At 41.9% G+C, this 22,415-nt stretch overlaps 1 protein-coding gene across 3 annotated transcripts in view; it reads right to left on the bottom strand.

Moving 5' to 3' along the window:
• The window catches only part of CDKAL1 (CDKAL1 threonylcarbamoyladenosine tRNA methylthiotransferase), a 1,052,012-nt gene that overhangs the window by 669,263 nt on the left and 360,334 nt on the right, over positions 1–22,415 (bottom strand). For all 3 annotated transcript variants that reach the window (XM_077269963.1, XM_077269960.1, XM_077269961.1), the window contains exon 9: positions 1,240–1,343. In XM_077269963.1, the coding sequence (XP_077126078.1) occupies positions 1,240–1,343 (104 nt within the window). The remainder of the gene's footprint in view (positions 1–1,239; positions 1,344–22,415) is intronic.

Below are 22,415 nucleotides of genomic sequence, written 5' to 3'. Positions count from 1 at the left end.
CAATCGCAGCACACCCACATCATTTAGGCTTAGTGCACATTTGCGTTTGGCAGCCCTGAGTAGGGCTGCATACTTTTTCCCTTCATATCCGCACAGCTGCGCATGCGTCCTGCATATCTATCTTTAACACTGGGTACGTAGGGACATGCAGTTGTCTGCGGATGGGTCCGCATGCGTCGTTTTGACATGCCCGCCGAGCGAACGGGAATGCAACATGCTGCGTTCGGCGGCACATCAAAATGACGCATGCGGACGCATCCGCAGACAAACGCATGTCCCTGCGTACCCAATGCTAAAAATAGGTACGCAGGACACATGCGCAGCTGTGTGGATATGAAGGGGAAAAGTATGCAGCCCTATGCAAGGCTGCCGAACGCAAATGTGCACTTAGCCTTACAGCATCAACACAGAGTTCGGCACAGTTCACATCCTTCACTTTCCCTGTGCTCCTCCCTATACCCTTCAGTTGGCACACGGGTCGTACCGTCTCAACCAGTACCGCAGTGTCCTCCCTGTTCAGCTTCACTACGTTCAGGAATTCCCCTGTCCGTTTCACCAGACATAAGGGAATCTGCTCAAAAAGAAAGCTGCCACTTTTTGGAGCGACCTGCATATCTATTCTGCTGTGGATTCTCTTGTGGCCTTCCCTTGTAACTTCTGGCCACCATAGACTCTGGATGGCTGGGCTCCTAGCTTCACAACGTTGCGGGGTCACTATGCTGTCCCAGGGCTTTAAAGCCCGTCCGGACTGTTTGGGCTCCCTGGCCCTACTAGTTGTTATTATAGAGGGTGTTTGGTGGATTTATCTGTGACTGTTGGTAGGTTTTGTGTGATAATTCTTTCTTCTACTTTGGTTCAAGCCCAACTTCCACTCCCTGGTGATTACCTCTGTTTGTGTGTGTATATTTGTATGATTGGTATTTTCCTTTATCCCTGTTCATATTACCTTGTTAGTCTGGTTGGTGTATTACGGTACACTACTATGCCCCTCTTCCATGTGTGGAGGAAGGGTACTGATTGAGGGCGGATTCAAGAGCTATGGCAAGGTGTGTGGCCCCGGCGTCTTCACCATCAGAAGTAATCCAGGGAACAGGGCAAGCTATTGCGCCATAGTGTTAGGGACAGGGAAGGAGCCCATGGTCCTTGTGACACCCGGCAACACACACTTGCAGTATCCAATATCAGATGTCAGGCCATACTCATTATGATATAATATAAACAGTAGTTTTGACCTCTTACCTTGGAATGACTGCTTTGCTCGATCAACCAACTCTTCTATCGAGTAACTGGCGAGTTCACCTCTTGCATGCTTAGTCTTGCAATACGTGCATGCATTTAGGCAGCTGTAAACATAATCAAAACAAATTATAAGACAATTACAATCTGCAAAAAACTTTGAAGAACACATGCATAAAATTACTGAGCTACAACCTGTGCAATTACCCTCTACCATATTGCCTGTATATAATGAATATATTCATATTTTCCCCCCATCCATCCATCAGTGAGCTGAAGTAGAAGGTAATCTTTGACAGGACTGGAATTCTGGTCTGCTGTGCATTACTTTTATTCCTTATAACCATATCCAGTATAGAAGATAATGCTGAAGCTGTGTATAATACTGAGGAGGAGCAGAAAGGGTTTGGGTGGACTTACAAACGGTGTCCTAACTCCAGACTTGCATTTCATAGCAAGGGATGATGGGAAATGTAGTTAGAAGGGGCAGCGGATTCTGAAGAGGAAGTGATGGCTGTGACAGCAGAGCTGATGTTAGGACACAAGAAGTGAATCAGAAAAGCATAAAACAACATGAGGATAGCAGAAAAAGTAATTAGGGATCTTCAGATAAATTATTCTTAAAGTGTAACCGATGTTTTTTTATGTTTATTTCATAAATCAGTAGTACATGAGAAAACAAGAAACTTTGTAATATATCTCATCAAAGACATGCTTCTTTCTTTGCCAAGATTGATCATTAATTTTCAAAATTCTCAATTTACGGGTAAAATCTGTATTCAGTGAAGACGTATTGTTACATAACTGGGATAGGAGATGGCAGTTGCTGCTGATAAGATTCTATGTATAAGGGAGAAATGAGGAGGGAAGAGCCAGAACCTCCCACCGATCTACATAGAATCTTATCAGTACCAAGTATTGTCTCCTATCTCTTTAATGTAACTATCTGTGTTCACAGAGTCCAGATTTTATCCAAAAATTTAGAATTTTGAAAATCCAGTCCAGTCAAACTTTTGGTCTGTACTGTATATATACACAGCTGAAATATGTATTGATAGTTGATTATGGTAATCCTAATTGACCTAAAAAGAGAAAGGTTTATTCTGATTTAATGTCAGATATTGAGAAAAATAAGCACGTGTCTTTTTATATAGTGTATGTAAACTTCTGGTTTCAAACATACATGGAAAATCTGTAATAATGAAAGTGATAATAACAATAATATAAAAGGTTGCCTATTTAACACGGTGGCTCAGTGGTTAGCATTGCAGCCTTGCAGCGCTGGGGTCCTGGGTTCAAATTCCACCAAGGGCAACATCTGCAAGGAGTTTGTATGTTCTCTTCGTGTTTGTGTGGGTTTCCTCCGGGCACTCTGGTTTCTTCCCACACTACAAAGACATACTGATAGGGAATCTAGATTGTGAGCCCCATCGGGGACAGTGATGATAAAGTCTGTAAAGCGCTGAGGAATACGATAGTGCTATATAAGCAATGCTTAATAAATAAATAATAAATAGAAAAAAATATAAAAGGTAATAGAAATGTTCAGCAACCCTATGGCAACAGCAAGTTGAGAAAAAGACAGATTTATTAACAGTATTGTATAGATTCATAAATTTGAATGTTGGGTAAAATTTAACCAAATTAATATCCAAAAAAGCATTTTTCCTGCTATATTGATGCTTGAGTGACAGTCTATTAAGTGACTAGATGCAGCAGTAAGTGCAAAGTGCCTTAAGCACAGGAGACATAGTGGCTTCAACAACCTAATACATAAGGGATCTCATTGTTCCAGGTGACAAACAGGTTACTTGCTTATAGAAAATTCCCAGAACAACAGTTCAGGCAAATACTATTTTGTATCACTATTTGCAGATACTTTTGTGATAAACTTATTTTACACAAACAGATCCCTCCTTCCTTGTGTCTAGTCAAACAAGTTAATTGAAAATATTCGGTTAATAATGGTCCTGGCAAACAAGAGGCAAACAGTATGAAATAAAGTCAGTGATTCATAACTGGGTGCTGCCAATGTTATGTGTGCCTGTGGTTTGACAATGACGGCTGTGAAATTGTACATAAAGCTAGTTCCAACATAAAATTATATCAATATTTACATGCAAACAATAAATTCCAAGGAGATGCAGGACTAGTGAAGAACATGGAATATCTTACCCAGGCAAGACCTCTAGCTTACCAAAGCTCATTTCTTACTGTGACTAGAGATGAACGAACTTGATTAGAAAACGTTCACTAATCTCAAATTCAGCACGAATGTTGCACATTCAAATTCATGTTCGTATTCCAGAGCATTTTTCCTAAAAATCAGCAAAATGTGGCCAAAGTTTGGTAAATGACCAAGTTCACTAAGGGCTCTTTCAGATGTTTCCAGTAGCAGAACGGGCCACAAAACGTCCCGCACACGTGAACACTGATGACATCCATGTGTCATCAGTGTGACACATACAAGCGCCAGGAAATCTGTGGTACTGTTTGCGCTGTTCCCCGGTGACAGGTGCTGAAGACAGTTCACATCACCATCCGCTGCTCGCACTGTGATCAGAGCTAGCAGAGGACAGTGCTAAAAGTTGTATTAATAGAATAAAAAATTGTTAGAGCTGGAAGGGACCTCAAGGGTCATCGTGTCCAACCCCCTGCTCAATGCAGGATTCACTAAACCATCTCAGACAGATGTCTGTCCAGCCTTCTGTTTGAAGACTTCCCTTGAATGAGAACTCACCACCTCTCGTGGCAGCCTGTTCCACTCATTGATCACCCTCACTGTCAAAAATTTTTTTCTAATATCTCATCTGTATCTTCTCCCTTTCAGTTTCATTGCTTCATGTGTTTCCATGTGTAAATGACAATAATGATGATCCCTCTAATCCCTCAGCAGCCAACAGTGAGAGAAGGTGGCATCTGATGAATACTTGCTATACTGCGCTATAAATAAATGTAAAAAAATAATATGCCTGCTACCACTAATAACAGTGAGAACAGGAGCAGCTGATTGGAGTATACATCAGCTGGTGACTGAGCTGTAAATAAATAAAATAAAAAAAAATGCCATGGGTTCCACTGTATTTTTGATAACCAGCCAGGCAAAAATGACAGCTGCGGGCTGCAACCCTCAGCTATCAGTGTTACCAAGGCTGTTTATTGAAAACAGAGCGGTCCCACCACTGCTTTTTTTAAATTATTTAAATAAATAATTAGAAAAAAACAGTGCGGGGTCCACCACATTTTTGACAACCAGCCAAGCTAATGCTGACAGCTGGGGGCTAGTATTCTCATGCTGCTAAGGGGCACTGCATATTGCTTCCCCCACCATAAAAATAGCAACCCCCAGCCACCCAGAAATGGTACATCTGTTAGGCTATGTGCACACATTGCAGAATTGCCACGGAAATTTCCACGGCAATTCTGCAACTCCCTGTCGCGGGTATAATGCATGCAGAATTTGCATGCGTTTTCCCGCTAAACACTAGCGTTTTGCGAGCGTAATTAGCCTGCAGAATGCTAGCGTTTTCAAAGCGATCTGTAGCATCGCTTGGAAAACTGATTGACAGGTTGGTCACACTTGTCAAGCATAGTGCTTGACAAGTGTGACCAACTTTTTACTATTGATGCTGCCTATGCAGCATCAATAGTAAGGATAGAATGTTAAAAATAATAAAAAATTTAAAAAATGGTTATTCTCACCTTCCGACGGCCCACAATCTCCTCAGCGGCGCTCCCGGCGGCTTCTATTCCCAGTGATGCATTGCACGAAGGACCTTTGTGACGTCATGGTCACGTGACCGCAACGTCATCCCAGGTCCTTTGAGCAATGCATCCTTGGGAACGGAAGCCGCCGTGTGCACCGCTGAGAGGCGGGAGGACTCCGGGGGTCATCGGAAGTTAAGTATATCAATATTTTTTATTTTAATTCTTTTTTTTTTTAAACAGAAATATGGTTCCCAAGGGTCTGGAGGAGAGTCTCCCCTCCTCCAGACCCGGTACCACCGCACATGAAGCGCTCACTTTACGCATGGTGGGCATAGCCACATGCGTAAAGTGAGCGTCTCAATGCATTCCTATGTGTGCGGAATCGCCGCGGAAAAATACGCAACATGTGCACAAAAATTGCAGAATCCCATTAAATTCAATGGGCTGTGTTGGGCATGCGTTTTAGCATACAATCTGCAACGTGTGCACATAGCCTTAGCCGCGCCAATTATGGTGCTTTGCCAGACCCTTCCCATTTACCCTTTGGGGTTTATATGTGGAGGTTAATGTCACCTTTGTATTGTCTAGTTTTCAACCTGGACGGTGCCAAGATGCGAACGTCGAGGCTGAGAACCACTAAGGAATGATCTGCTGTGAGCACAGCATCAGTGACTAGCGGTGACGTCATCGAGTTACTGCAGGTCACTGAGGCTGCGTTCCTGTCGGACCACTGAACTGTGGTGACCTCAGCACCGTGAGAAAAAGTCAGTTAGTTCACAGCAGTCCCGCCCTGGAGCACGGGCATATCATTAAGTGAAAACTTTAAACACTGATTACACAAGAACTACAAGATGGATTTCTTGACCCTAGATATAATTTCAATCAGTTTAACACTGCCAATATGACAATGCCTGTAGTTTACTTAGCAAAATCCTGCTGACAGGTTCGCTTTAAAGAGTAAATAGCATTACAAAGCTCTTCAGCCACCTTACGGAAAGTGTGGTTACCAGGACAAAATGAACTTTATTTCTCTTGGTAGCTGCCAGCTTTTAAGTCATACAAGTGGCGCCGAGAGTGGCTTCAGTCACAGCTATGTGAGCTGTGGCTGTAAGCAAAATCGCGAAACTTGAATGAAAGTCACCTGTGAATGGATATGCTGGAGAGTCAGATTTCAAAGTAATGGGCATGATTAAAGGGAACCTGTCATCCCCAAAATCGAAGATGAGCTAAGCCCACCAGCATCAGGGGCTTATCTACAGCATTCTGGAATGCTGTAGATAAGCCCCCGATGTATCCTGAAAGATGAGAAAAAGAGGTTAGATTATACTCACCTGGGTGGGCGGTCCGATCCGATGGGCGTTGCAGTCCACTCCGGGACCTCCTATCTTCATAGGATGACGTCCCCTTCTTGTCTTCATGCTGTGGCTCCAGCATAGGCGTAATTTGCCCTGTTGAGGGCAGAGCAAAGTATTGCAGTGTGCAGGTGCTGGGCCTCTCTGACCTTTCTCGGTGCCTGCGCACTGCAGTACTTTGCTCTGCCCTCAACATGGCAGACAAAGTAAGCCTACGCCAGAGCCGCAGCATGAAGACAAGAAGAGGACATCATCGTAAGATGGGAGGCCCCGGACTGGACCACAACACCCATCGGACCGGACCGCAGCAGGACCGCCCCTGGGTGAGTATAATCTAACCTCTTTCTCATCTTTCAGGATACATCAGGGGCTTATCTACAGCATTACAGAATGCTGCCGATAAGCCCCTGATGCTGGTGGGCTTAGCTCATGTTCGATTTTGGGGGTGACAGGTTCCCTTTAAAGCTGCCATTGTCAGTAAAGAGAGCGGTGATTGTAGCCGCTTCACCGGGTTATGGTAATGGGGATGTGCACAGAGCAGCTACAATCACCACTCACAATATTGTAAGTGGAGACTATAATTACACCCAGCACTTTGAATGACATCCGGTTCTGCAGCATATCAGTACCAAACAAACAACGTGTGAATGTGATTTTAAGGTATTGTAGTGCTTGTTGCATGTAGATTTTGTTGCATCTTTTATTGAGAATTTCCCTATGTATAGCAATAGTGAAGAATGCAGTGAACTCCGTACAATGAATTGGTTTTCAGATCCAGACACCAGGTTGATTTCTGTGTGGAAAATCTCAATAACTTTGCTGGTACTCTATTACACAATGGATTTTACGCACACAAATTTGCGCACATACTGGGAATTTGATGAGGATTATCCACTGTGCATTTTCCACGGAATTTCAACTCCATCATCATGCTGCAGATTTTGAAATCTGCACAGGTCTTGCGTGAATTTATGTGCGGAAATTTTACGCAACATGTAGAGTAAAATTTTTACCATCTCACTAACTATTATTATTATTGAATATTATAGAGCCATTTATTCCATGGCGCTTTAAATATGAGGAGGGGTGTACATAATAAAAACAGGTACAATAATCTTGAACAATACAAGTTACAACTGGTACAGTAGGAGAGAGGATCCTGCCTGCGAGGGCTAACTATGCTGTAAATCCGCACCAGATACAGATTGTGGGCATTTACCATTAGGGTACTTCCCCAAATAATAAAAAAACAACATTTTCAGCACAAATAATCTAGCACAGGCTTCATTAGCTGTGAGGGGAAGCTTTATGACAAGACTGAACAATTGATGTCTGCAAAAAGCATTTCTTGCTTTACTATGTGGCTGAATTTGCCTTAGGCCAAATCATTACCTTCAAAGGGATATTAAAAGACCTGTTCGGAGATTTTGATGGTCTGAATCATATTCTTAGCAAACAAGTTTCCACATCTGAAAGAGATCCCAGTTGGAGTGCTATATTGTCTAAGACAAAGGTTAAACTGGTCCGGGAAGTCAACTGCATGTTTGACCAGACAGCACTAAGGCTACAATGACTACAGAAGACTGTCTTAATAGATCTCATGAGACGAGAAACAGAAGCTGTCATTGTCAGTGGTGTGTCAGAAACAGAAAGGCCATCTCATTACTGATCGCATACACATAAAGAGCAACCTTACGTGTAGCTTTGCTGTCACAGTTTGTATACTAAAACCAATGACATCTGATGAATATATATGTATTTTACAACAGCCTCCTTCATGCCAAAGGATCTGTCATAATTCTGCCAGTGAACCCTATTTGAGAGACCTGAAAAAGAAACTGTTGAAAGATTTATGAACTGAAACAGGATTAGTAAGAGCTGGTAAAACACAGTCTTGACTGTAAAAGCATGAATTCACCACCGATAAAAATGCCGGGAGATTGGTTACTTAGATTAAGAGCAAGTAGAAACAGGATGCTAAAAATCCTGGCTCTTTTAATGCTTGATCTGAACAACGCAAAAGGTAAAACACAGGAAAATGTAAAACGTTACCGTAGTAAACAAACATACAAAATAGGCCTGCAGCTTGTGATGAGAAAGAGACAATTAGACTGCTAGGTTTGCTTCATGGTGTTCTAAATACTGTTCTTAATGGATTTATGAAGGATAGAATGTTCGCACAAGGGCCGAAACCGTAACATTTATGGCCAATGCTTTTTACATTTTGATATCTCATGGGCTGGATGAAAGTTTATCTTTGTTTGTTAGTTTTGTGGAAAGGATAGCAGCAAACAACACTATTTTGGGTGCTAAAAAGCAAAAGAAACTGATAGAAAAAAAAACTAATATGTGTCAACTGAGCTTAAAATGTCATACAATCGTAGAATCAGAGTCATAGAATGGTAGAGTTGGAAAAGACCTCCAGGGTCATGGTGTCCAACGCAGGATTCATTAAACCATCTCAGACAGATGTCTGTCCAGCCTCTCCAAGGAGAACTCATCAGCTCTTGTGGCAGCCTGTTCCACTCATTGTCTATTATAAATCACTGTGATTACATAGACTTGGTTAGAACTATAGACAATAATGGGAACCACAGTCCATATGGGGAAATTCCAATGCAATCAAGACAATGACCGAGAAAAATGGAGACTATATACCCCAAGGAAAATATAGACAAAATGGATGTAGAAACCTTATTTGAATAAAGCATTTACATTTTATTAAGCTTATTAAAATGTTTAAATATCACATGACTTGAAAAATTAGTAGTGGGATTAGCCCCCTGAATGAACTGAAATGTTCACATCCTGCCCACCAAAGCTAACTGTGTATTAGTGGGGGTATTATCCTCATGCTGAACCCGGCTTGCTCAGTTATCTCAGGATAGATCCCCTACCCTCCATTAGCCATGCTCCATTATCCTCAACATTTCTACACAAGTCTGGGCTTTGTTCAAGATGAAGAGCAGCATCCTGATCATGCATACTTCATCTGTTCACTCAACCTAAGAAGTTTACAATGACACAGAGCAAGGGTGAAACTGGAGGAGGGATCTCCTCAGCTGACAGTTAAAGCCCAATTAACCTTTCAGTTTTTATTCATGCAATACTTCGTAATGAATGCAGACAAAATGCGTTCCTGCCTTAAAAAGGCAGCCATTTTGGTTATATGCAAATAATATTCTCTAAAAAAAGGTACTAAGTTTTTAAATGGAATTTCAATTTTTAGCAATAGGTACTAAAAAATTTTTCTCGGAAAACCCTTAACGAGGCTCAGCTGCTCTATACTGATGTGAAGATATTATGTTTGAGCCACAGAGCATGTTATTCAAAGAAAAAAATATATACAGTATATACTCTAAGCCGACCCACCTAATTTTGCCACAAATAACTGGGAAAACTTAATGACTCGAATATAAGCCTAGGGTGGGAAATGCAGCAGCTACCGGTAAATGTCAAAAGTAAAAATAGACACCAATAAAAGTAAAATTAATTGAGACATCAGTAGGTTAAGTGTTTTTGAATATCCATATTGAATCAGGAGCCCCATATAATGCTCCATAAAGCTTATGATGGCCCCATAAGTTGCTCCATATTAAAATATGCCCCATATAATCCTGCATAAAGGTTAATAATGGCCCCATAAGATGCTACATAGAAACATTTGCCCAATATAATGCTGCACAAATGTTGATTATGGCCCCATAAGATGCTACATAAAGATGTTTGCCCCATATAGTGCTGCACAAACCTTGATTATGGCCCAATAAGATGCTCCATACAGACACTTGCCCCATATAGTATTGCACAAACCTTGATTATGGCCCCATACAGACACTTGCCCCATATAGTGCTGCACAAACGTTATGGCCCCATACAGACACTTGCTCCGTATATAATGCTGCACAAATGTTATGGCCCCATAGATGCACCATACAGACACTTGCCCCATATAGTGTTCCACAAACGTTAATTATGGCCCCATAAGATGCTCCATAAAGATATTTGCCTCATATAGTGCTGCACAAACGTTGATTATGGCCCCATAAGATGCTCCATACAGACACTTGCCCCATATAGCGCTGCACAAACGTTGATTATGGCCCCATACAGACATGCCCCATATAGTGCTGCACAAACGTTATGGCCCCATAGATGCTCCATACAGACACTTGCCCCATATAGTGCTGCACAAACATTATGGCCCCATAGATGCTCCATAGAGACACTTGCCCCATTAGCTGTTGCTGCGATAAAAAAAAATCACATACTCACCTCTCCGTCGCTCAGGTCCCCGGCACTTTTTTTTTTTAAGTTCAAATAGGTTTTTATTAAGAATAACAAGATGATTGACATGTTACATTCGTATTTTCAATACAAAATTTTCTCCCCCCCCCTTCAAACAACTCCCTTTGATCCCAACACCCCCCACCCCAACCCAACAAGACAGCCCATCTTGCTTAACACCTCCATCAGTAAAACAAAAGGATAACTAATCCCCCAGCCCCTAATGTAAGCCACACTTTACAATGCCATTAATTAGGGATCGTAGTTCATTCAATTTGTATAATACCCCTATCCCATGGCGATCCACAGAGACCACAGTTTATGGAACACTTCGATTTTCCCTTTCTTTTTGTAAAACCCCTTTTCAAGTGTCAGGCCTTGTTTCACATATTGTAGGAATTCTCCTCTTGACGGCGGTTCTTCCCTGATCCAATTTCGAGCTATTACCTTCCTAGCCATGTATAACAATCTGGCAATAGCTATCTTTAGGTTACTATCTACTCCAATCTCATCCACGCATCCCAACAGGCACACAATTGGATCTCTTGGCACCACACATCCATACGCACCTTCCATACGACTCAAAACTACTAACCAAAATGCAGCCAGTCTCGGACACGTTCACATCATATGAAATATATCCGCATCCGTAGATTTACACCTTGGGCATTCGGAATTATCACGCAAACCTGCCTTATATAGTATTATCGGAGACTTATAGACCCTGTGTATTACATAGAGCTGTGACAGTCTATATGGTTCGCTCACTGACAGTCTTGGGACCCATTCTAGCACCGACTCCCAAGTCTCTTTATCCATTGGACCCAGATCCCTCTCCCATTTAGCTCTCGCCATTATCGGAAATCCCAACAGGAAAGTATGTAGCAGATCTTTATACAACGTAGATATAACCCCCCCAGTAGACCCTTCATTACACACATACTCCAGTACTATATCTCTTCGAATTCTAATATCTCCGCTCCTATTCTGAGCTCTAAAAGCATGCAACATCCGCAAATACTGATACTCCCCCGCAGTCCCCAGACCAAACTCCGCCTGCAATTGGGAAAATGATTTTAACTCACCTCGCTCAAGTATCTGATACACGTACTGAATCCCTTTGACCTGCCATTCTGTCAGTATCCCCAGTGCCTCAAACTCCTGTAAGTTATTGTTATGCCATAGCGGAGAGAATCTCGTCAAGTCCGTGATCCTGCGTATATGTCTCAATCTACCCCACAACCTACGTATCAACAACACAGTCGGGTATAATTTCCCCAGAGCTCCCAAGGATCCATCCTCCAAACATTGTACTACTGGCTTTCTTTTTGTCATCACTTCCATCAACCGCTGTACTGCTCCAAGAGACCCCTCAAGTGCCCATCCCTTTAGATGCTGACTCTGTGCTGCAAGAAAGTATATTTCAGGGTTAGGCAATGCTAGTCCCCCATCGTCCTTGGGTCGCTGAAGTGTCTCCAGTCTAATCCGCGGATATTGTCTCCCCCATATTAAATTCCTAAACAGAGAGTTGATCTGTCTAAATTTCCCGCGCGGTATCCACACTGGTGCATTATGCAAAATATACAGTATTTTCGGCATCAGAATCATTTTAATAAGATTCACCCTACCTACCACAGATAAATGCAGCTTAAGCCAAGCATCCACTTTTGCCTTCAGAATACCCAAGATTGGAGTCATATTCCTATGTATATAATCAGTAACAGGCATAGATACCCATATGCCAAGGTACTTGAATTGGCTCGTCACCTTCAGTCGCCCATCTTCCAGTGGCTCCCCCCCAACATCATCCACCTTAAACAAGATAGACTTACTCCAGTTTATCCTAAGTCCCGACAATCATCCGAAGCGTTCAATAATCCCAATGGCTCCCTCCAAGGACGCACCCGGGTCAGCCAAAAACAAAAGAATGTCATCTGCATACAATGCTACCCTTTCTTCAATCCTCCCATATTTAAACCCAGTCATCTCATCAGATCATCGAAGTTTAGCAGCCAGTGGCTCCACAGCCAGAGCAAACAAAAGAGGAGAGAGTGGACACCCCTGCCTAGTCCCTCTAGTTAGTTGTATGGTCCGTGATAACTCCCCGTTCACCCTGACCCTGGCCATCGGCATCGAGTACATCAGCCGAATCCAAGATATGAACTGAGGTCCAAACCCCATGTTCCGCAACACCTGCCAAAGTTACCCCCACTCCACGCTATCAAACGCCTTGTGGGCGTCTAAAGATGCAATAACTCTCTGGCCACAGTTATCGGATCTGAGCTGCAAATTCATAAATAGCCTTCGTAGATTAATCACAGTGGACCTATCGGGCATAAAGCCAGACTGGTCTGAATGCACCAAGCCGGAAATGACACTTGTCAACCTCATCGCCAATACCTTAGACAGGAGTTTAACATCTATGGTGAGCAAGGAAATTGGCCGGTATGAATCCGGCAGTGTCAAGTCCTTCCCCTCCTTAGGAATCACCACTATTATGGCCTTTCGCATAGATGCCGGTAAACTTCCCCTATCCCTATCCTCCTCCAGGACCGCCTTCAATCTAGGGATCAACGCTTCCCCCAAGTTTTTATAAATTTCGGCAGGAAATCCATCTACACCAGGCGCCTTTCCATTAGTCATAGATTGCAATGCGCGACCCAACTCCTCCTCCGTAATGGGAGCCTCCAAGTCCTCTCTATCTATATCACTCAACCTTGGGAGCTCCAATTCCTCAAGGAACGCCACCGTCTCCTCCATTGACCCATCAACCTGAGAGGAATATAGGTCCGCATAAAAATCCGCGAAACTCTCCAAAATCTCTGAAGTCCCAGAGACAGTAATACCGCTCCCCGACACCAGAGAATGGACGAAGGAAGTACTTCTCTGGGCAGAAGCCACCAGCGACAGCAAATGACCCACAGATTCGCCCTCTTGGTAATAAGCCAGATTCATGAATTCCCTTTTCCTTTCAGCCTTACCCAGCAAAACTTCCTCCAGCTGACTCTGCGCTGCCTTTAACCTCCTCCCAGCTTCCAAAGATCCTGTTCTTATCATCTCGTCTTCGGCTATCCTCAACCCATCAAGTGCCAATTTCTCTGCCTCTCTCGATTTCCGCTTACACCTGCTAATATCCCTAAACAGCAGCCCTCTCAAGTATGCTTTCATGGCTTCCCACACAGTAAGAGCGTCCGCACTACCCTCATTTATCTCAAAAAATTCCACCAACTCCTGCTTTATCTTTTCCAAATCTATATTATGTAGCCAATAAGGGTGAATTTTCCACTCCCTCCTGCTCCCGGCTCGTTTCCCCACCGGTCGAAACTCCACTTCAAGTGGACTATGGTCTGAGAGAGCCCTAGGCAAATATCTCACATCCCCCACCATCGTGTCCATCAGACAGTTGCCCAGCGCCAAATCAATCCTAGACAAAGTACCATGAGCTGGCGAGTAACATGAATACCCCCTTTCCCCAGTATGTCTAACTCTCCATAAATCGATCATACCTACTTCCCGGACATAGGTCCCAAACGTAGTGACATGTCCCACCGTCCTATTCTGGGGGGTTTTATTTTTATCCCAAAAGTCATCACATATATTATTGAGATCGCCAATAATTAGAAGTGGTAATGGACCCCAACGCTCTACCCTCTCCAGCACCTCTCTTATCTTCTTACTTGAGTATGGAGGCGGAATATACATTGCCGCAATGCACATCAACACACCATTAATTTTACAGTTTACCACCACATACTGGCCATCCACATCCTCCTTTGCCGCCACTTCCTCATACTTCACCCCCGTAGGTATTAACACAGACACACCCCTAGAATAAGTAGAAAAAGTAGAATGGTACGCCCTCTGTATCCAGCGCCTATTCAATGCATTCACCCTCTCCCGCACTAAATGCGTCTCCAGCAAACATATCATTGAAACCTTCTGTTCTCGAACATACTGTAACACTGCCGTCCGCCGTGTCTTATCCGCCAGACCTCTCACATTCCAACTCAATATTTTAGTACAATCCCCAATCATGTGGCTCATCATTTCTCATGGTATCCAATTTCCCAAGTTTAGGCTGTCCCAACCCTCCCTCCCCCCCTACCCCCACCCAACTGACCCCCCTAACCCTCCCAATATAGCTCATTCTTTCTCTCATCAAGAGTGGGGCTCCACTGCACATTGCGAACACTCTCACCTGCCTAACCCTTCCCTTTCGCGTCCCGCTGCCATAGCAATCATAATTTCCCCCCAACTTTTCACTTTAATATATCTAAACATTCAAACTTATATGAACATATATAAAAAAAAATACCAAACCAATTTACAGTACCCGGCCTAGCCCTCCTCCCTCATATTTAGTAGACGGTACTGTCCCCTCTGGCCAGTCAATTAACATGACCCAGCAAAACCCTCAGCAGTTGCTCAACTCTTTAACCAATGCTAACAAATGTAGAACCCTCTGCCAGCGATAGAGAAAACGATTCACAACCAGATATCGCCGAAATGTCAATCACCCATTCCCTTAAGCTTTTTCTCATTAGTATCAATCCACTGGGTAGCGTCCTCTGGTGTCAGGAAGAAGTGGGTCTTATTAAAAGCCACCAGTCACAGCTTTGCGGGAAACATCACTGAATACTGCACTCCCAGCTCCCTCAGTCATCGCTTGATTCCAGTAAACTTTATCCGTTGCTTCTGAACCGCAGCGGAATAGTCCGGATAAATGGCGATTTTTTGTCCTCCCGCCGTCAGATCCTCCATTTCTCTAGCCTTTCTAAGGATAATGTCTCTATCTCTGTAGTTCAATATTTTGGCAAACATGGTACGAGGGTACGCTCCTGCCCCAGGGGGCTGTGGTGGGACCCTATGAGCCCGTTCAACCGCAAAAACTTTTGTCAACACTGTGCTCCCAATTTTTTCCAGCAGCCAGCTTTCAACAAATTCTGTGGGGTTTCTCCCCTCAGTCTTTTCAGGCAGCCCCACTATACGTATATTATTTCTTCTGGATCTATTTTCCAGATCCTCATTTTTGGCCGTGAGCTCGGCTATTGCTTGGGTGAATTTCTTCTCAGCTTTTTGTAATCTAACTATGTGATCTTCTGCCGTGCTCACCCTCTCCTCCACCACTCCTATACGTTTGTCCATCTTTTGTAGGGCTGCATTAATCTGTGCAGTGTCCCCTTTAACCTCCTGCATCTGCTGGGCCAGGGAATTCAGGGACTGCTGACATGAAGAGATCAAAGTGATAACATCTCTAAGGGTCGGCTCCTCTGCCTGTGATATGCCTTCAGATCCCCCACTAGCCCCCACCATGCTTTCTCTCTCCTTCCCCTTCTGTACCTCATGCTGCTGCACCATGCCTGCTTCCTCCGCCTCTTTCTCAGCTCCAGCTCTTGGTCCTTGTTCTGCATCTGCAGCTTCCACCCTGGCATATAGGTCCCCGGCACTTTCAATATTCACCTGCTCCTTGTTCCGGCGCCGCCCCATCTTCAGCGTCTTCTGCACTGACGCTCAGGCAGAGGGCGTGCACTAACCATGTCACCGCGCCCTCTGACCTGAGCGTCACTGCAGAAGACACTGAAGACGGAGCGGCGCCGGAATGAGGAGCAGGTGAATATCACGCAACGCAGCGCTCCCCTCCCCGTTATACTCACCTGCTCCTGGCGCAGTGCAGTCACAGCTTCCCCGGCGCTGCAGCTTCTTCCTGAACTGAGCGGTCACCGTTACCGCTCATTACAGTAATGAATATGCGGCTCCACCCCTATGGGAGGTGGAGCAGCATATTCATTACTGTAATGAGCGGTACCATGTGACCACTCAGTACAGGAAGAAGCTGGGGCGCCGGGAAGCAGGGACCGCGCCAGGAGCAGGTGAGTATAATTAGACAGCCCCCGCTCCCCATCTCCTGCCGACCCCTGGGTATGACTCGAGTATAAGCCGAGAGGGGGACTATCAGCCCAAAAAAAGGGTTGAAAATCTCGGCGTATACTCGAGTATATACGGTAATCATCATATAGAAAAAAACTGATAGTGTAATCCTTTACTATACATACGCCATTTGCAGCAATGTCAAGCAAATATGAATCAAACAATGCAAATGAGTACAAAATGTGAGTGTAAGAACAAACTTAGAAAATGAAAAAAAAAACAAAAAAAAAAAACAGATTACATAAAAACCAAAATTGCAAAGAGTTACAAACAATGATATTTGATATAAATACAAAACACTCATTGCATTTTCAAAGCAACATTGTTTGTTTGGGTTACCAAAATGTCTTAAGATCTAGGAAACTAAAAGAAAACATTTGCGCAAATGCTATAATTGTCTACTTAAGAAAAAAAATTGGTTGTTATAAATCTTGTAACAAGACATCTTTCCTAAACAAACTGTAGCTTAACAGTAAAAACAACCCCATACCATGCTGTATTATTCATCAGATGAATGAATAAATGGGCCATAAATTAAAAGTATATAACCTTTTTATACATTAGACTTTTATTTCAGACTTTTTTTTTTTTTTAAGTTAACCTATATGAAATAGCAACTTTAGGCTAAACTAACATGTTGCAGCAGTGGTAGGTTTTGAATCTGTTATTCGATGATTTCAGCAAAGATGCTACAGAAATGTGGCAAAAAAAGCACTTTATAAATCGGATTACAAAACATAAAAAGTCTCAGAAAAAAATCCACTCTAATCATTGCCAGCAATGGTGGAACTAAAGAACAATGAGCTATGGAGAAACTGATAATAGTGGAGTGACTTTAAAGGGAGTCTGTCAGCATAGAATGATTGTTCAAGCCAAATATAGGCTATATAGAGCCAAAGAAGAGCAGAGATAAGAGTGAAAACAAGTAGGTGAGAGAGCACACTTAACTGTTTGGCCACACCAAGATTGCACAGACCCCGCCTGCACTTGGTTTGAGCAATCATTCTGTGCCGATAGATTCCATTTAAACATTCAAAATCTGCATTATTAGACATATCCTAATACTCTGTATATTGACAAAGGTATTGGGACACCTACAGGAAATTTTATGAAAACCCATTCTGCAAACCTAATTCCAAAAAAAGTTTGGAAACTGTGTAAAAGATAAAGAAAAAAGAAAATAGGAATGCAGTGATTTTGAAATCATTTACAGCCATATTTTATTCATAAAAGAGCATAGAATGCAGAATAGAAGTTGAGCATTAGATAGTTTTCCATTTCATTTGGAAAACATGAACTCCTTCAAAAATTGATGACAACAACACATCTCAAAAAAGTTGGGAAAAATTAACAAAAGTCTGATAAAGTAAGTGATACTCATGAAAATCAGCTGATGGATACATTTTATACTAATTCACATGACAGTGTATAAAAAGAGCACGGTAGAGAGGCAGAGTCTCTCAGAAGCCATGACAGACAGGAGTTTTGAAATTCGTGAACTGAGTATAAAAATTGGACAATTCAAAGTCAAAGACTTTGAATATTCCACCATCTAAAATACTAAATAACATCAAAAGATTCAAAGATTCTGGAGAAATCTGTGTGGACAAAGGACAAGACTGATGGTCAACATCAGATTCTCCTGATCTAAGGGGCCCTCAGGCAAACAGGCATGATTTGGTTGTGTAAATCACTGCATGGGCTCAAGAATACTTCCAGAATATCATTGACTGTGAATACAATTTGTCGCGCAATCAACAAATGCAAGTTAAACCTCTTTCATGCAAAGAAATATCAACAAAATCAACACGCAACCATGCTTTTATGGATATTGATTTGTAAACTGTGGCATGTTTATACTGGAACAGAAAAGAGGCTTCCCTAAACATTTCCCATACGGTTGGAAACACAATAGTTAGAAATGTCTCGGTATGCTGGAGTATTAAGATTTCCCTTCACTGTAACTAAGGAGCATAGGCCAATCCCCTTGAGAAACAACCGCAAAGTATTATCCCTCCTTCACCAAAGTTTGGCACAATACTGTCAGGGCAGAAAACATTCTCTTGTCATTCGTTAAACCTAGATTTATTAACAAGAATGCAACATACAGTGGTGTTCAAAAGTCCTGCATAGGCATAGGATAAATTGATTTTTCAAGTTTTAAACGTTTTCTGTCAAATATTTTCGATGCTAATATGACATATTATATATGGTTTTGTTCAGAATACAATTTTGCATTCTCTCCCTTGTAATATTTTTAGCTTTTGAAGCAGTTTTGACTGAAATTATTGCAACAATATGGGAATTGAAAGCACAACTAAATATTGTACAGCTTCAGATCCAAAATTAGCCAATCACAGATGTGGTTCTTGTGACCAATCATAACCTGGATATGGCAGCCAATCACATTGCATTACATTGCATCACATCTGCTGCTTTGTTTGTTTGTTTTATCTGTTGGTCTATCTAGTGAATCATACTGTAGAGTTTTATGATGGGAGCCTTCAGATTTTTGTCAGCGGAGGATTGTGGGCATTGAAATATTTAAAATGGAGGAAGGAGGAGTGGGAAAAAGTGCTATTTAGTGATGAAAGCACTTTTTGCATTATAGGAAATGATGGCAAGTGTTATATGAGAAGGTTCCCACATGAAGAGTACAAGCCAGAGTGTTTGAGCTTCTCTGTGAAACATCCGATGAAAGTAATGGTCTGGGGCTGTATGGCAGCCAATGGTGTTGGAAGGCTTCATATTGTGGAAGGTATGGTTAATGCAAAAAAATAGCTAAAGATGCACTCAAAAGGCCCTTTTCAGGATCTGAATTAAATAAAAAATAATAAATCTTAAAAAGTAAAATGTAAGTCTGTGTGAACTTGCATTGGAAGTTAATGAACTTAGAAACCTGTTAACCATTCTACACACTGTACTGGTGTAGGTATGGTTATGCTGTAAAAAAAATTATCAAAAATGTGCATACCATAACAATATACACTTGGGACATTCAAAAATGAGTATGGCATACAATGAGGGATTACAAAAACATATATGTTCCACCAGTTTCACTGTAGAGATGCAGAAGTATGAAACATAGTTTTCTTCACGCCTATGCAGGACTTTTGAACACCATTGTATATAAGCACGGTTCCTCACTCCACAACTCCAGCTGAGACAACTGGTGGCGTCTTTTAAAACACTCATTTGGCTTCATAATGTAAGGCTTCCATGCAGCTGCTTAGTTATGGAAACCCATGCCAACGCTCTAAATGTTGAGTCAGCAAGTGTTGGCCACTTTTAAACTATATGATCCACAGCACTTTGCCACCCAGCTCAGTAACTTTACGTGGGTTGCCCCTTGTGGCTGAGTTACTGTGGTTTCTAAACACTTACTTTTCATTGACGGAACAAATTACATTAAATGACTTGTGACAATGGTGGAATCCTATTGATGCTCATTTTTATGTGCTTTTACTGCAGAAAAACAGCACCAGCAAAGAGAATAATATTTCTGAAATCAGTGCTTTTCCTGCAAACTCTTTGGCTTTTATAGCCAAAAGGTCTGTTGCAAATACTTAACTGTGCACATAGCCTTATTATGGCATGTGTAGAACAAGCTACTCTTTCATAAATGTTTGTAGAGACAGCATGGCTAGAAGCTGAATTTTGTACACCTGTGACCATGGGACCAAGTGGAAAGCATGAATTCGGTGATTAAGAGCAGAGCCCCAATACTTTTCTCCATATAGTGTAGATTGTTAAATACGCTTGATTAAAAGCAGCGGTAACTTCGTAATGTCCCACGGCAGCTCATCCAGCAACGCCAGCAGGATAAAGGTGAAATGCAGGAAAAGTTTTGTTGAGAAAGAAATGCTAACAAGTTGTCGGTCAATGTCTGTTTTGCCAGATACATTGGAGATTTCGGATTAGAAAGTTTTAGGCATCAATAATTAAAATAAACTCCAGAACGAGCAGCTACAGCTGCAGGGAAAACACATATAAAATGCACACCTTTGGCAAAGAAAAGGCCTATTGTTCCTCAAAATGCTTCTGGGACAGAACTTGGTGGAATCTTACAGGAAACACTAGTCTGTGGTTAGTTCTGTATTTTATGACAGGTACCAGTGTCTGATTTTTGGGGGATAATAGAGTATTGTTTCCGCGCTGTTGAAAACATCCTGTAATTTAGTGTAGCTGTCAGTCATGCCACAGTATTTAGATGCTGTAAGATAGCTATCAGTCTTGTTAGTATAAGTAACTGCACACTCTGTGAGAACAGTCCTGAGCTGTGTAGATTGCTGTACATAATAGTTGGGGACAACATGTAATTGGTGTTGGATCATGTAATATCACATAGTGAGAATCAAGCAGATTCATCATTTGCGCTTTTCTTAAGACAGTATTTTTATATTGTGATATTCACTTTAGTTTTTAACAGCAAATTCACCAAAATGGTGCATGGGCTTCATGAATTTTGAGCAAAATCAAAAATGTTTTTTTCTTACTGTCTAACACTTCTTTTAACTTTTTCAGCAGCAAATAGACGCATGTTTTTCAAAATGTGGCACAAATTGCTCACAAGTTTCTAGCACACCTAAAATTACCCCGAGTGGCGGTGGACAGGTGTAGTACATTCACATCAAATGTTGAAACTTCTTGAAAAGTTGCAAATGATGAATGCAGCAAAAACATCTGGAAACCGTAAAAAACTTACCCACTGCGGAGAACTAAAATAAAAAAAGTGCAAAAATAGGGCAGTACATACAAAATAGATTTTAAAAAAGTAATAAAACGAATTTGGTGCAAACAAAAATAAGCGCAAAACAGCAGAAAACAGTCGCAAATGCAATAAAGAAATGGGTCCCAAATGTTTTAGCACCAAGAGAGATCAATGTTGACAATTTCAACAGAAAAGAAACTGATCTGGGATTCTGGGAAGCATTAGAGCAGGACTATTGTTAAAAATAAAATCACTATAAACTACGCAGCTGAAGTAGATGTAAAGTTCATATAAAATATAGGCAAAAAAACACGTGTACTCTGTGCTTTTAATAGGTCATTTTCTATTCCACAGCATGGCTTTTACTGAATGTGGCTCCCAACCATCACTATGGCCATGTGCACACGTTCAGTATTTGCTCAGTATTTTACATCAGTATGTGTAAGCCAAAACCAGGAGTGGGTGATAAATACAGAATTGGTGCATATGTTATACTTTTCCTCTGATTGTTTCACTCCTGGCTTTGGCTACAAATACTAAGGTAAAATACTGACCAAATACTCAACGTGTGAATGTGGCCAAACAGTCACAAGTGGCTTGCAAGGTACAAAATGTTGTGTCCTCTGTATGATATGAAGCTTAATTAATTCCCCCAGAAGTCTAGTTTCCAAAATGGGGTTTCTGTGGTTTTAGTATCTTAGGTACTCTACAAATGTGAAATGGCATCGGCAATCGGTTTAAACCAGATTTGAGCTCCAAAAATAAAAATATTTTTTTCCCTTCCAAGCCTGACTTGTGCCCAAACAGTTTTCAACCACATATGTGGCATCACTGCCTTTGGAAGAAATTGTCTAATAAACTGTGTAGTCCACATTCTCTTAATAGGCTTTGTAAAAATGATAAATATGAAGTGGAATAAAAACAAAAAAACATTTTACTGGTAAAACATAGGAGTTGATTAATTATGACTGGTATCACCCAAACCAGTCTTAATAAAGCGCTCGCGGAAGTGAACGAAGATGATTCATTAAGCGGGTTCGCCACTTGATGAATCAGACGCATCTGGTACCCAGCGTGCGTCGTCGCCAGAGATGTACACAAGCCGGGGACTGGAATACATTTGTGGAGTAAGTTACTCCACTAAAGATTTCCGGTGTAAGCACCTTAATGAATTGCCCCAATGGTTTTTAATT

Source organism: Ranitomeya variabilis, chromosome 6, assembly GCF_051348905.1.
Source record: "Ranitomeya variabilis isolate aRanVar5 chromosome 6, aRanVar5.hap1, whole genome shotgun sequence".
Taxonomy (NCBI): domain Eukaryota; kingdom Metazoa; phylum Chordata; class Amphibia; order Anura; family Dendrobatidae; genus Ranitomeya; species Ranitomeya variabilis.
This window is presented reverse-complemented; position numbering and strand designations above follow the sequence as displayed.